The sequence below is a fragment of the Amphiura filiformis genome, chromosome 10, assembly GCF_039555335.1.
Source record: "Amphiura filiformis chromosome 10, Afil_fr2py, whole genome shotgun sequence".
NCBI lineage: Eukaryota > Metazoa > Echinodermata > Ophiuroidea > Amphilepidida > Amphiuridae > Amphiura > Amphiura filiformis.
The window spans coordinates 55,481,608-55,496,647 of record NC_092637.1 but is presented as its reverse complement, the minus strand read 5'-3'; the positions used below and the strand labels follow the sequence as shown (position 1 = coordinate 55,496,647).

The 15,040-nt window shown below is 36.1% G+C and overlaps 1 protein-coding gene across 1 annotated transcript in view; it reads left to right on the top strand.

Annotated features, from left to right (window-relative positions):
* Positions 1–15,040, top strand: part of LOC140163041 (exocyst complex component 4-like) — a 97,446-nt gene that overhangs the window by 45,049 nt on the left and 37,357 nt on the right. The window contains 2 exon segments of the mRNA XM_072186385.1: positions 7,409–7,512; positions 12,111–12,323. Coding sequence (XP_072042486.1) covers positions 7,409–7,512; positions 12,111–12,323 — 317 coding nt within the window.

Here is a 15,040-nt window from a genome sequence, read left to right as displayed (position 1 = left end):
TCAAATCACAGAATTGGGTGGTTCTTTCATACATGCTATTTCTCACATGTTCAATAGACACAGATGATGAATTTGAGTTGTTCTTTCATACATATGACATGCCTATGTTTATCAACAATTTCCCATGCTTAACTCAATTTGACCAACGTATACATGGACTTGGGTGGGTTTTGTATTCATATATTCAATTTTTGACTCATGATTTCTTATCAAATTTCTAGCATTGATTCAATCTTTGACTGTCAATCTACATGTAGCTATAATATACATGCACTGGTTTGTTTCTTATATTTTTTTTTATTCAATAATTATGGGCTTGGGAAAGATGACAAATTTGTCCAACATTTGTTCAATATGCATCAGCTACATGTGGTTAAATTTTTTTTTTTTTTGATTTGTTCGGGTTTTGACAACCCTGGATAACCCAAGAAAGCCTCTATTGAAGCTTATTTCCATTGGGATCCATTTGAACACCGGGACGGGTTGGGAACAGTCAGGGGTTAACACCCTACTCTTTTCGAAACTGGCTGCGAGATACATGTACAGGTATGGCTCTCTGTACACGGGACCGACGGCTTAACGTCCCCTCCGAAGGACGGAGTACTTTCATGATTCATTTACCCAATTCTAAATGAACCATGGGGAGAGCGGAAGTCTGAATTTAATCTACAGAACTTGCCAATTAATTTCAGACTTTTTTTTTTCCAAGTCAATATCCCAGCAAATTGCCACCGCCGGGAATCGAACCCGGGACCTCATGCACCAAAGGCAAGTACCCTAACCATTACGCCACGCTCTCCCTATACATGATATATTTCACTACTTCTTGCCAAATGATAACAATGCTTTCACTTTTTAAGATAAAAGTTTTGAGTATCCTAACTGCTAAAAATCAGTATACATAAAATATTAATAGTATTATTTACATACACTTTATGTACAATTCATATCAAAGAGATAGGTAATAAATCAGTAACCTGATTTCTACCTACAAAAAAGTTACTTTAATATGACTATTATCTACTACAAATCAGTCTGTAATGTTTAAAATAATGAGCTATTCCAGTTTATATCCATACACCCCCTATGGAAGACATGACCTTAATCTTCCTCACAGGGAGAGTGAATTTCACATAGGGTTACCTGAATGGGTGCCTCCATGTAATCTATACCCCCTATTTGGGAGATTAAGGTCGTGTCTTATCTACAAAAGATATAGGCTGTATCAAAATGATTATTACTCAACCAGTGGTGACACAATGATTTTTTTCTGATTATCCTTGCAGCATTCCTTGAGATATTTTCATTCCTAAAATACATATTTTCATATATCTACATAAAGTTGTGTTTCTTCTTTCATTAAAAAGTTGTGTTTCTTCTTTCATTAAAAAGAGTGCTCGATCCTGTTACTGTTATATATTTTCATATACCTGTACTTGTTACTTTAAAATATATTTAACAATTTTTTGCTTCCAAATGTGATCCCGCATGCATCCTAAAGAGATTCCAAAAAATAAAATGACTTGCGGACTTCAAAAGTTAAAATATTTTCAAATTTGTCTGAGTAAACAACCAAACTGTGTCAAATCTACAGTAAAATGATGTCATTCAAGATTATGTTATGTTACTCAGTGTATAAAGATATAAAATTCTGTACTCTGATATCAGAATGGTGCAATGGCAAATAACCATTCTGTTACTCTCCAGACATGATTTAATTTGTACCAGAATTTAAACTGCATCATCAAACTGCAATGCATATGGTCATTTTCACGGTAAAGGGTGTAACTTTTGATTTTTAGGGTCAAAATTTCAAACCACTTAAATATGTTTCTGTTTACTGAAATCATGCATAGAAGCAACTTAAATTCAAGTAAAATAATGTTTCAAGGCTTAAACCTTTTGATTTCTAATAAAAAATTTGACATTTGCATAACATTTTGGTTAAAATCTAAGAAAAAATGTATTTTACATAACCTCAGAAAATTTTGACATGAAAGCTGGAATACATGTGAAATTCCATTCCAAAGTAAGTCAACAGATATAAGTTAAATTTTATACCATGTTTTGCTATGTTTGTAATTGCAGTTTTGAAAATTTTTAACATCAAGTGTCATTTACAATGGAAATTTCCAAACCTTAAACATATTTTTAAGTTTTAATTGGGTTCCTAAAATAATTTGAATGTCTAACTTCATGTACAAATACTACTTGATGAAAGGAACCTCCCAGCCAAGTTTCACAGAAATTGGAGTTATTTTTTAGAATTGACAATTCAAGCGATTTGTGTTTCGGAGGCTTCAGTTAACAACACAGGTGATCATAAAAGTAAAATATTTAGCTAACTACTACAAGTTGACATAAAAAATAGGTAAAAAATATCACAATTACCAATTTTCATGCTTTGCTTCTAAGTATTGAATTTCAGTTGTGACAAAAATTAAATTATCACAGCAAGTCATTTTTTTTGTTTCGGAGGCTTCATGTTAACAATTGTTAAACATTGCAGAAGTAGTTTTTTGAAAACAACAGTGTTGGGATCATCTAAGCTGTTATTTTCTTGTGTGTATTGAATCAATGATTCTATGCGGCAGATATTGTAGATTTATCACACATTAATTTTTCACCCATTTGTTAAGTATGGTGTTTTTTGCATGTGAAGCCTCCGAAACAGGCTTTTTAAGTTATCAGTATATTTTTCAAACATTAACCATAATGTCAATTTTTTTTTTAATTTATGACATTCTGCACATATCAAGTAATAATTACAATGCAGATATCAGTATGAAACACACCAATTTAGATATGCATAGATGATAATTAAGTTTACTGTTGTTTCGGAGGCTTCATTTGTTTCGGAGGCTTCAATTGTTAACGGAAAGTTTGTATTGGGTCCCATTTTCAAACGGTGATATATATCTCCACGATTTAAAAACATGTGACTTGAGGATCTACTTTGCTACATTTTGATAAAAAGATTGGATGAGCTCTTTTATTTATATTTGCACAAGCTTGCTGAACAGTTTGTTTCGGAGGCTTCAAAAAAGTTAACGGAAAAACGGCTATTTGAAGTCAAGATTTTATAAAAATTTTAAAAGCTTGCAAATCGGCTAATTTTTGTTACCCATTTCAAGTTAAGATAACAACTGTTATGAATCAAGAAGAAGTGAAGAAATAACCAAGAATTATGAACCAAAGCTACACCCACAAAGTTTGTTAACAATTGTTAGCGGAAAATAAAGCCTCGAAGCGACAAATATCGAAGTCCGGTTCTCAAAAATACAGGGCCGTTCACAATTAAATCTAATGTGGCAGTGTTTACTGAACATATGACTGTACTTTCAGGATAAGAAAAATTATCAATGAACTAACTGAAGAAAACACAGGGTTTTACAAAAATGTTACTGTTTTTTATAGTTTTTCAAAATGGCAATATTAAGTACATTTAAGCCTGCTAAAACTGAACGCAGTAACTCCCAAAGCTGATTATGCTACCCAAGGTAGCTGCTAACTAGATGACTTATGTGGCCAAAAATTATGGAATTCTGTGGCTTTATTAGAACACTACGGATTAAAATGTTAAAAATCCAAAGTTACACCCTTTACCGTGAAAATGACCATATATGCTCATCAAGGAATGAAAAAATGATCTATTAAATTTATTATGACCATTCATATTGAAAACAAATCAGTTAATTCTAATGATAATAATAATAATAAACCAACATTGTTTTGTAGAGTGCAATTTTCATCGCAGATGCGTACATTTGTAATTGGGCTGTACAAAACTAGAGAGTAGAAATTCAAGTTATTTGATACAAAATGATATTTAATGTGGATGAAGTTCATTTAAGTGATCTTACTTAGGTCAAATTTTCCCATCCACTTTAATACAAATATTTTCAGAGTTGATTTGTGGATTTGATCGTGCCCAAGATTCTAGCACTGGTTCAATCATCTAAATTACAAAGTTTTCTGAGTAACAATCAAACTGCATCAAATCTACAATATATACAGTAAAATATATTTCATTCAAGATCATGTTATGTAATTGTCACTGGTAATGAAGCTACTGTACCTAGTCAATTGACCATTCTCTCTTTTCAACATATGAACATGTACACAACAGTTCAGATATTTTTCACAAATTATGTTAAGTCTAGTAATAGTAATATATTTAGGGATTCAATCATGTTTCACCTAGTGCTGGTATCGGCAAGCATTTTCATTGTCGACAATTGACAAAAATTAAAAAGCCGACGTCGGCAATCAGGCCTAATTAATGTCCAAAAAAATCGCCCCATGGCAAATTGCGACGATCAAGGTTCAAAATTCAGCAACCTACAGAGTGCACATTTACAGTCAACACGCTGCAGGGACTATGAAAACGATACATACTGGCAACGCTATAGTCATGGTATAGTTGCTTATATTATTTGCATGTGGGGTGAGAGGAACTAAGAAAATAAAGTATATTTTTCACGTAAAAAAACATATAAATAAACAAATACTCAACCAAGTAGACACACAAAATAAATTCCGTCATACCAAGTGTGCACATGGCACGCTAAGAACGACCTTGACATTTGGCCAATCAAAGATCGTTATTCAGCAAAGCCCCCCTGACGTCACATGGCGGCCGTTCTAAAAATAAACCAAAAAGCCAAATCGACATCGACGAAAATGGGAAAGCATGGAAAGGGGTCACAATTTTGCTGGATTTGACCATTTTGGATGCTATATTATGAACTATCCTTTGATATTTAGATAAAAAAGATTCATAACTTTCTTGTCGCATGAGATCTTTTGGGTTGCTGGTAAAAAGAAGGAAATTAGCGAAGTTTCTGCCAATCAATTTTTCAATTTCGATCGCAAAATTTCTGATATTTTTTGTCGATACATGCAAAGCTCTTGTTGCCAATCGGCAAAAGTGCTCTTGTCGACAATTTTGTCGACAACGCCTTGTCGATACCAGCACTAGTTTCACCGTTGTTCAATCACTGTTTAACCAATGATGCGTCCACATCGCCTGCGTGGTTTACTTCGCTCTGGCATCAGCTTTAACTGCCCGAGTGAAGCTGCCCAAGCAAAATAAACCACACAGACAGGCCGTACGTGAGTTGTTAAACAGTGATGAATAACAGTGAGACATGATTGAATCCCCCTTAACAACGAAAACAAGGTAAAGATTGTATAATTCACATGAAGAATGTCAGTTATAGTCATAGCCACTTAATATTACAAGAAGATCAATGATTTCTCTGTTGATATTGATAATAAAACTACAGGATTTAAAAAAAGCAGTGTTTAGCCGCTACCTCCAAATTTAATATGTAAGCTTGTATATACTTGCACAAGTTCCAGGCATGACGAATCTTACACGCTCATGTGCATGCGCGCTTCCGTTAACTTGCGTTTGCATCTGGTCATTTTCACGGTAAAGGGTGTAACTTTGGATTTTTAACATTTTGATCCGTTGTGTTCTAATAAAGCCACAGAATTCCATGATTGTTGGCCACATAAGTCATCTAGTTAGCAGCTAGCTACCTTGGGTAGCATAATCATCTTCGGGAGTTACTGCGTTCAGTTTTAGCAGGCTTAAGTGTACCTAATATTGCCATTTTGAAAAACTATAAAAAACAGTAACATTTTTGTAAAACCCTGTGTTTTCTTCAGTTAGTTCATGGATAATTTTTCTTATCCTGAAAGTACGGTCATATGTTCAGTAAACACTGCCACATTAGATTTAATTGTGAACAGCCCTGTATTTTTGAGATTTGTCGTTTTGGAGGCTTCATTTTCCGTTAACAATTGTTAACAAACTTTGTGGGTATAGTTTTGGTTCATAATTCTTGGTTATTTCTTCACTTCTTCTTGATTAATAACAGTTGATATCTTAACTTGAAATGGGTAACAAAAATTAGTCGATTTGCAAGCTTTTAAAATTTTTATAAAATCTTGACTTCAAAGAGCCAATTTTCCGTTAACTTTTTGAAGCCTCGAAACAAACTGTTCAGCAAGCTTGGGCAAATATAAATAAAAGAGCTCATCCAATCTATTTATCAAAATGTAGCAAAGTAGATCCTCAAGTCACTTGTTTTTAAATCGTGGAGATATATATCACCGTTTGAAAATGGGACCAATACAAACTTTCCGTTAACAATTGAAGCCTCCGAAACAAATGAAGCCTCTGAAACAACAATAAGGTTAATTATCATCTATGCATATCTAAATTGGTGTGTTCCATATTGATATCTGCATTGTAATTGTTACACGATATGTGCAGAATGTCATAAATTTAAAGAAAAATTTGATATTATGGTTAATGTTTGAAAAATTTACTGATACCCAAGAAAGCCCGTTTCGGAGGCTTCACATGCAAATAACACCATACTTAACAAATGGGTGAAAAAATTACCATGTTATAAATCTACAATATCTGCCGATCGATTCATTGATTCAATACACACAAGAAAATAACAGCTTAGATGATCCCAACAGTGTTGTTTTCAAAAAAACTACTTCTGCAATGTTTAACCATTGTTAACATGAAGCCTCCGAAACAAAAAAAAAATGACTTGCTGTGATAATTTAATTTTTGTCACAACTGAAATTCAATACTTAGAAGCAAAGCATGAAAATTGGTAATTGTGATATTTTTTACCTATTTTTCATGTCAACTTGTAGTAGTTAGCCAAATATTTTACTTTTATGATCACCTGTGTTGTTAACTGAAGCCTCTGAAACACAAATCGCTTGAATTGCCAATTCTAAAAAATAACTCCAATTTCTGTGAAACTTGGCTGGGAGGTTCCTTTCAACAAGTAGTATTTGTACATGGAGTTAGACATTCAAATTATTTTAGGAACCCAATTAAAACTTAAAAAATATGTTTAAGGTTGGGAAATTTCCATTGCAAATGACCCTTGATGTTAAAAATTTTCAAAATTGCAATTACAAACATAGCAAAACATGGTATAAAATTTAACTTATATCTGTTGACTTACTTTGGAATGGGATTTCACATGTATTCCAGCTTTCATGTCATAATTTTCTGAGCTAATGTAAAATACATTTTTTCTTAGATTTTAACCAAAATGTTATAGAAAATGTCAAAATTTTTATCAGAAATCAAAAGGTTTAAGCCTTGAAACATTATTTTACTGGAATTTAAGTTGCTTCTATGCATTATTACAGTAAACAGAAACATATTTAAGTGGTTTGAAATTTTGACCCTAAAAATCAAAAGTTACACCCTTTACTGTGAAAATGACCATCTATGCTACTGTAAAAGTGTGGATTGGCTCCTGTACAAAGGTATAGGAAGAGTTGTTGAAATCAGTATGAATGACTTGCAAAATGACACTTATACTATATACTGTTTCTCTGCTTTTAATTTTATACACAGATGTCATTGTACATTACATGAATTCATCAGTGACTATGTGAAAGAAATCTTTTTGGATCATCTGCAGTCAGAGATTGGAACTGAAATTCAAGCTGCTACAAAAGGTAACATATGAGAAATATGTACATAATACACACAGGTACATGTACGCTGACCAATATACCCTAAGATAATCAAATTTGAAATATCTTTACCATTCTCTCATCAAGTACATAGAGTTTCTTTCCATTTGGAGATAAAGCAATACCAGCAGGATCTTCAAGTTCTTCAGTAATTTGTGTGAATCCATTTCGATCATAGTGGTAAACGGCCCTAGGATTACCCACATTTACAACGTAGAAACCATTGTTGGGAGCTACCTCTGCACAGATATGGCCAGGTTTCCATTCTTTCACATTGGGAGGAGGCACAGGTACCCAAGGTACGTTAGGTCCAGCTGGGCCGTCTGTACACAACATGTCTTCACATTGGGAGGAGGCACAGGTACCCAAGGTACGTTAGGTCCAGCTGGGCCGTCTGTACACAACATGTCTTCACATTGGGAGGAGGCACAGGTACCCAAGGTACGTTAGGTCCAGCTGGGCCGTCTGTACACAACATGTCTTCACATTGGGAGGAGGCACAGGTACCCAAGGCATGCGTTAGGTCCAGCTGGGCCGTCTGTACACAACATGTCTTCACATTGGGAGGAGGCACAGGTACCCAAGATGCACGTTAGGTCCAGCTGGGCCGTCTGTACACAACATGTCTTCACATTGGGAGGAGGCACAGGTACCCAAGGTACGCTAGGTCCAGCTGGGCCGTCTGTACGCAACATGTCTTCACATTGGGAGGAGGCACAGGTACCCAAGGTACGTTAGGTCCAGCTGGGCCGTCTGTACACAACATGTCTTCACATTGGGAGGAGGCACAGGTACCCAAGGTACGTTAGGTCCAGCTGGGCCGTCTGTACACAACATGTCTTCACATTGGGAGGAGGCACAGGTACCCAAGGTACGTTAGGTCCAGCTGGGCCGTCTGTACACAACATGCCTTCACATTGGGAGGAGGCACAGGTACCCAAGGTACGTTAGGTCCAGCTGGGCCGTCTGTACACAACATGTCTTCACATTGGGAGGAGGCACAGGTACCCAAGGTACGTTAGGTCCAGCTGGGCCGTCTGTACACAACATGTCTTCACATTGGGAGGAGGCACAGGTACCCAAGGCATGCGCTAGGTCCAGCTGGGCCGTCTGTACACAACATGTCTTCACATTGGGAGGAGGCACAGGTACCCAAGGTACGTTAGGTCCAGCTGGGCCGTCTGTACACAACATGTCTTCACATTGGGAGGAGGCACAGGTACCCAAGGTACGTTAGGTCCAGCTGGGCCGTCTGTACACAACATGTCTTCACATTGGGAGGAGGCACAGGTACCCAAGGTACGTTAGGTCCAGCTGGGCCGTCTGTACACAACATGTCTTCAGTATTTGCAGAAGAACATAAAATAACTCCATCATGACTAGCTGCGAGAGCATATGTGACGTGTCATGTCAAAAGGAGACACTTTTGGGCAGCTTATCAATTTTGAGTTTTTTACATATCTTAAATATAGAGATATTTTGCTCCACAATGCTGTTTACCCCAATGAAATCGGACATTCCTAAGCGAAGATATTGAGTTCGTAAGTTATGGTATTATAAAATTGGAAATTGAGATATCGGCCTATAAAAATATTATTGACAATGTTGAGAGTAGGGAATTACCTCGAAAAATGTCTCAAAAATACAAGATGTCACTTATATTCCGGTCTGAAACTATCAGACAATATTTTTAACATTAATAACATCACAAATTCGCAACAAACCCAAATTGTGAAAAAATCACGCCCGGGCAGATTTTTGGCTATTTCTCCATTTACGATCCTGCCCAAAAGTGTCTCCTTTTGACATGACACGTCACATATGGTTGATTTGGAACACCATCATATTCATCCATCATGTCATCAGGATTAGCATAGTTATCATCATAATCCAGATGCTGTCCTCTGGCACAGATGAAAACTCTGTTTCCTGGAAAACCTGCTGCTATTCTTGGACCATAACGGGAATTCGGTTGATAGGTACATGTGGTGAGAGATTCAGGAGCTGATTTTGTATTTTCAACGACTATATGATAATTCTTTTGTAATATCTCCCCTCCCAATTTATAAAAATTGATGCATCCCTTATTCTGATGAATACCAGGGAGTAGAAACCCATATTTGTAAGCTGCAATTGCATTCAGGTCTGCAAAGAAAGGCCCTTGGAAAGTATACTTGTAGTTACCATCTTCTGCATATACCATTGCATTATCTTTACATGTTACTGCAATGTTACCATTTTCATGGACTGCGATTGCCAATGGATCTCTACGTTCCAATTCGTCATTTAGAAGTTCTTCAGGTTCAAATTGGTCGGCTAAACGCCATGAGTATCCTTGTGCCATGTCAAAGGATTTAATCTGAAAATGATAAAATGAAGCATTAATTTTTGGAAAGATTAATATTGATGCGGAAAACAAGTTTGTCTTGCTGACTTATCATGAACCCTGTGGTCCTGTGGTGTATCAGTGGGCTCGCATTTTTTCTCACTGGCATTTAGCCCAAGAGCCCTATTCCCATGTGTGCACACATGTGCACAGTCCCAAAGTCACTCTCCAAACAATACACTTCACAAACGTATGTTCTATACCCTAAAATGTGGTATTCATCTTCAAAATCGCATAATTCTTTTGTGTTGTGAATAATATATATATATAAATATCATTTGTGGTGGTTGCAGATGCAGACCTAAATGCTTGCACACATCCTCTTGCAGGGGCTATTGTAGGAGAAAAAATCACTGCACATTGGCGAATGTAATAAAGTCTTGGAGATAGACCAGCGATGCTGCGCTTACAGGGGCTATATGTGGTGCTGGAGGGAGTGTTCCCTCAAGTTTCGGAGATTGTTATCAGTCTTTAAAATTATGCATTTTGAGGGACTCATTTTTTTTTTCAATTCAATTCAGTTTTATTGTTAAATTCAATTTTATTGTTATAACACTTTTTATGTTATAAGTTACCTGATTGAACATTTGACACTTACTTTGAACACATAAAAGATCACCGGCACCCACAAAATGGGTATAAAAATCTCCGGGTCACAATTACTGGGACAAATGCATGAGATATGTGTGGCATTTTAATTCTAAAATTGTCAAAAAATGGGGTTAATTCAGGTCAAAAACATACTAGATTCTATTCGCAAATGTTTTGTAATCTTGGTCTCTGTATTTTAAGCCGGGCGCAAGATTCTACAGTAGAGAGGTTGTGATTGTCCATAAGTTGTACCCCTTGCTCTTTTTCCTTCGCACATTCATACATGCATTCATACCGCATGATGATGCTGTGCATCTCAGGTAAAGACATTGTACCACGCATAATCCAGAGATGCCAACCCTCCTGATTTGGTCGGGAGGCTCCCAAAAAACTCCAACCTTACGTACAGCTTTATCCAGCTTTGAAAAAAACCTTTTTTTTTTTTAGTAGCAGTAGTTCTCTGGTTTCCAACCGTGAATAACAAGTAATTAAGGGTCTATAACTTTTTTCTACTCAAATAAAAAAGAAGAAAAAAAATTGAATTAAATTAATTTTTTTTTAAGTAGCAGTATTTCTCCAGTTCCCAAACTTGAATAACTAACTTCTTTTTTTAATTTTTGTTAAAAAATACTCAATTTTAATTTATTTTTGTATTTGGGCTTCCCCCTCGTCCCCTGCCTGGCACCCACCCGATTTCAGCTCGGTCACATCACTCCCTCAAAAATTTTGGCTCGGTCGCTTCACTCCATTGCCAAAAACCTCCTTATTTCCAATTGAAAAAACAACAACTGAGAAATCAATGTTTTAGTACAAAAATGCCAAAATTAGGCACAACACATCCTTATAGATTAAAACAGAAAGACTTTCACACTTGCAAAAGCTGCATCTGGTGCATGGTCTTAATTTGCATCTTTTTGCAACAATAAATTCTACAAATGTCAGTGCACCAAAATTCAAAATAATTAAAAAATTCGAGTAACATTTTGACTGCAAATCTTTGGTTTGCTTACACTCTAGAATTAACAACATACCAAATGGGAGGAAATATCAAAAAGTTGTATGCTAACATGTTGGAGGCTAGCTGGTGATCATCGCTCATAGTGAATGCGTTCCAGAGCCTAATGCTATTACCTTTCCATGTCATTAACCGTGTGTTTCATTTTAATCTTTGATGTAGCCTCTGTGACTTGAGGAATGGTTTTTAACACAATTTTAGCAAATTTGAAATTTGACCCTGTGTAAAGTTCAATGACCTTTTCCCGTCAAAAGCTACTTCGATTCAATTGCTATCATGCATTTTTTGTAGCCCATTATATGTCAACTATCTCTGGTAGCGGTGCAGCTTTGCCCCCCCCAACTGGTACCAAACACCCCATCCGAGGGGATTCAGGCTCACATGCTATGAGGTTGTTGTTCCATTTCTAGATGAAATGCCCATGTCTCACTATAAGTTTTACATTTAAACTTCACTTTCAGTCGATGTATGCACATATATAATCTGGAGCATCATACATTGATGAATCAATTTTAGTTTTGGCACACATATCATTTCATGAAATGCAAAATAATGATCAATTGTTTTTTGTTTTCTTAATTTGTTTAGCTTCAGAAGCAGTGAAAGCCCTAATCGATGGTCAAACCCAGAAAGGTCTTGGATCAGAGAGACCTTTACTGCACAATACCTACTTGGTGGACCGCTCAGTTATGAACCTCAAACAGCTTATGATGGACTTGCCAACATACGCTGACCAATTCTTGAATATGATATGCAACATACTACAGGAATATAAGGACACCTGCCAGGCTACATACAGAGGTGAGTGCCAATCCAATACATGTGAATTGTCAAGTCTCATGTTGCCAATATCGTTGTAAGGTGGTTTTTTTTCAAAGACTGGACGAATCACAGTTTACTATTTGTTAATTTGTTCCTAAAAATATATATCCTTTGAAGTGATTACGGTCATGCGTCATGAATTGAGATACATAGGAAACGATGGTGGCGTAACCGTCGTCCCCTTACCTTGGATCCGCTTTTTCTGATGCCATTTGGGGGAAATTCCTGTGTGATTTCTAATTCAAAAAACCTAGTCAAACACACAGAAAAGGTCCTGTGTAATTCGACCTATAAAATAAAAGGAGAAACACAGGAATTTTCCCATTGTTTGACAAATTAACCTAGACTATCAAATACACTAGAAATTGTGACGTGTCATGTCAAAAGGAGACACTTTTGGGCAGGATATAAATTTTGAGGTTTTTACATATCTTAAATATAGAGATATTTTGCTCCACAGCACCGTTTTCCCCAATGAAATCGGACATTCCTAAGCGAAGATATTGAGTTCATAAGTTATGGAATTATAAAATCGGAAATTGAGATATCGGCCATTAAAAATATTATTGACAATGTTGAGAGTAGGAATTACCTTGAAAAATGTCTCTAAAAATACAAGATGCCAGTTATATTCCGGTCTGAAACTATCAGACAATATTTTGAACATTAATAACATCACAAATTCGCAACAAACCCAAATTTTGAAAAATTTACCCTCGGGCAGATTTTTGGCTATTTCTCCATTTACGATCCTGCCCAAAAGTGTCTCCTTTTGACATGACACGTCACAATTGCTGTAAAGTAATAAGCGAACACTGTAAAACTAAACAGGACTTTTTCTGTGAAAAAGCTACTTTATGTATGTAACTGGGGGCATGTACACTCAAGGGGCATCCAATGCACCCCCCCCCCCATGACAAACAAATTGCTGAAGGAATCCCCAAGCAAAAAGAAGCTATTTACACTTGGAATTTCAATTGAATGAACACAGCTGCACAACAACGTGACGATCTTCCACGTACACTGTGTGACAAATGCTCAGGTGTTTGTGACGTGGAAGTGAATCTGACCATGCCAACTCATTGGTGATTGGTTAGTATTTTCCAAGGTTGTGTGTTCTTGTTGTATTTTGAAATACGCACTGATACAATCGTGATCGGATCACAGCTGTGTTCATTCAATTGAAATTCTCACTATACATATATTAAATGTTATTAAATATCAACTGAAATACATGAACAGTGTTGTTAATTTACCAGTAAATTTAAATTGGCGGTAAATTATGGTAAATTACCGGTAAAAAATGGTAAAATAAGTAAATTAAGTAAATTATAAAAGACTTTAAATTAACCATAAAAATTCAATTCTTTTCATGTTAGTGCTACATAGATACTTGAACACAGTCCTGTTTTGTTGAATATACCTTTCCAGATGAAAATCAGCTTCATGAATAAAGCTGAAGTTGTAAGAAGTGAAACAAAAGTCATGCAGTATTTACATACATTTTTAGCTAGTGTTTCAATGTTTTCTCTCATAACAACACACGGACACAGAGCCTGTCTAGCCACTCTGCACGCACTGGACTATTCCATCTGAGAAAACTACATTCAGTTTTTATGCAATCACATACACGTTTTCCTTTTCGTAGTAGAACATTTTAATACCAGGAATTGCAATGAACATAGCTTTCAAAAGCTGTATTCGATGCAACCGTGCATGATCGTATAATTCCGCGTATTTCAAACTACAACGCGAACACACCAATACAGGTGCATGTTTATAACAAGAAATAAATGGCATGGTCTAAACAGACATATATATAATGCTAGTAATTTACTAGGGTTAATATGTGTGTTTCCCTCCCCTCCCCACCCTGGATATTTCACATATGATAGACATTAACCATGTTTCTGTTTATGGGGGAAATAAAACAAAATGACCAACCGACCCATCTCCATATAAGTCGGCCGGCCAGCAAAACAGTTTTTTTTTCTCTGTTGCCAGCTAGACACTTTTTCAAGGATGATGATGATGCAGTGAACTGTGAACGGTGCATGCTTTGCCAATTGCCATCCATTTAATAGCCTATAATTGTTAGGTATGCAACACACTTTTTTAAAGGATGATGATGTACAGTCAGTCTACTCTGAAATACAAAGTACAGACGCAGACGCATACATTGTGCCGATTTTGAAGGCACACATACCTGCAGCAGAGACGCAGCACTACGCCCTGTTAACTTGCTGTATACGCGTGCATTGTCACTTTGAACTTCAGAGTGGACAAACTGTAGTGAACTGTGCAGGTTGTGTGCAGTGTAATTACTCGCAGCCTATTTGTAGACAAGTAATTGGCAAAAGCATGATTTTGAAGGTAAATTATCAGACTCTACAAATGTGACATGTTTTAGTATTTTTGTCTAGTTTTAAATACATGTATGACCCATCTTACTTAGAGCTACATATATAGGTTGATTTGTTGCAATTGTGCTGCATTTTATGTTATGGGTTCAAGGTTTTTCCTATATCTTACTGTTATAAGCACCTCTTGATGAGTTACCTGCACATTGTAAATAAACAGTTTTAGGCAGGAATTTGCTGATAAGGTATTCAAATATGCCATTGGTTTTTGTGTGCAAGAATTTTTTTTCAATTGAATATTGTTGTAAAAATATTAAAATTAAGTACAACTTTTGA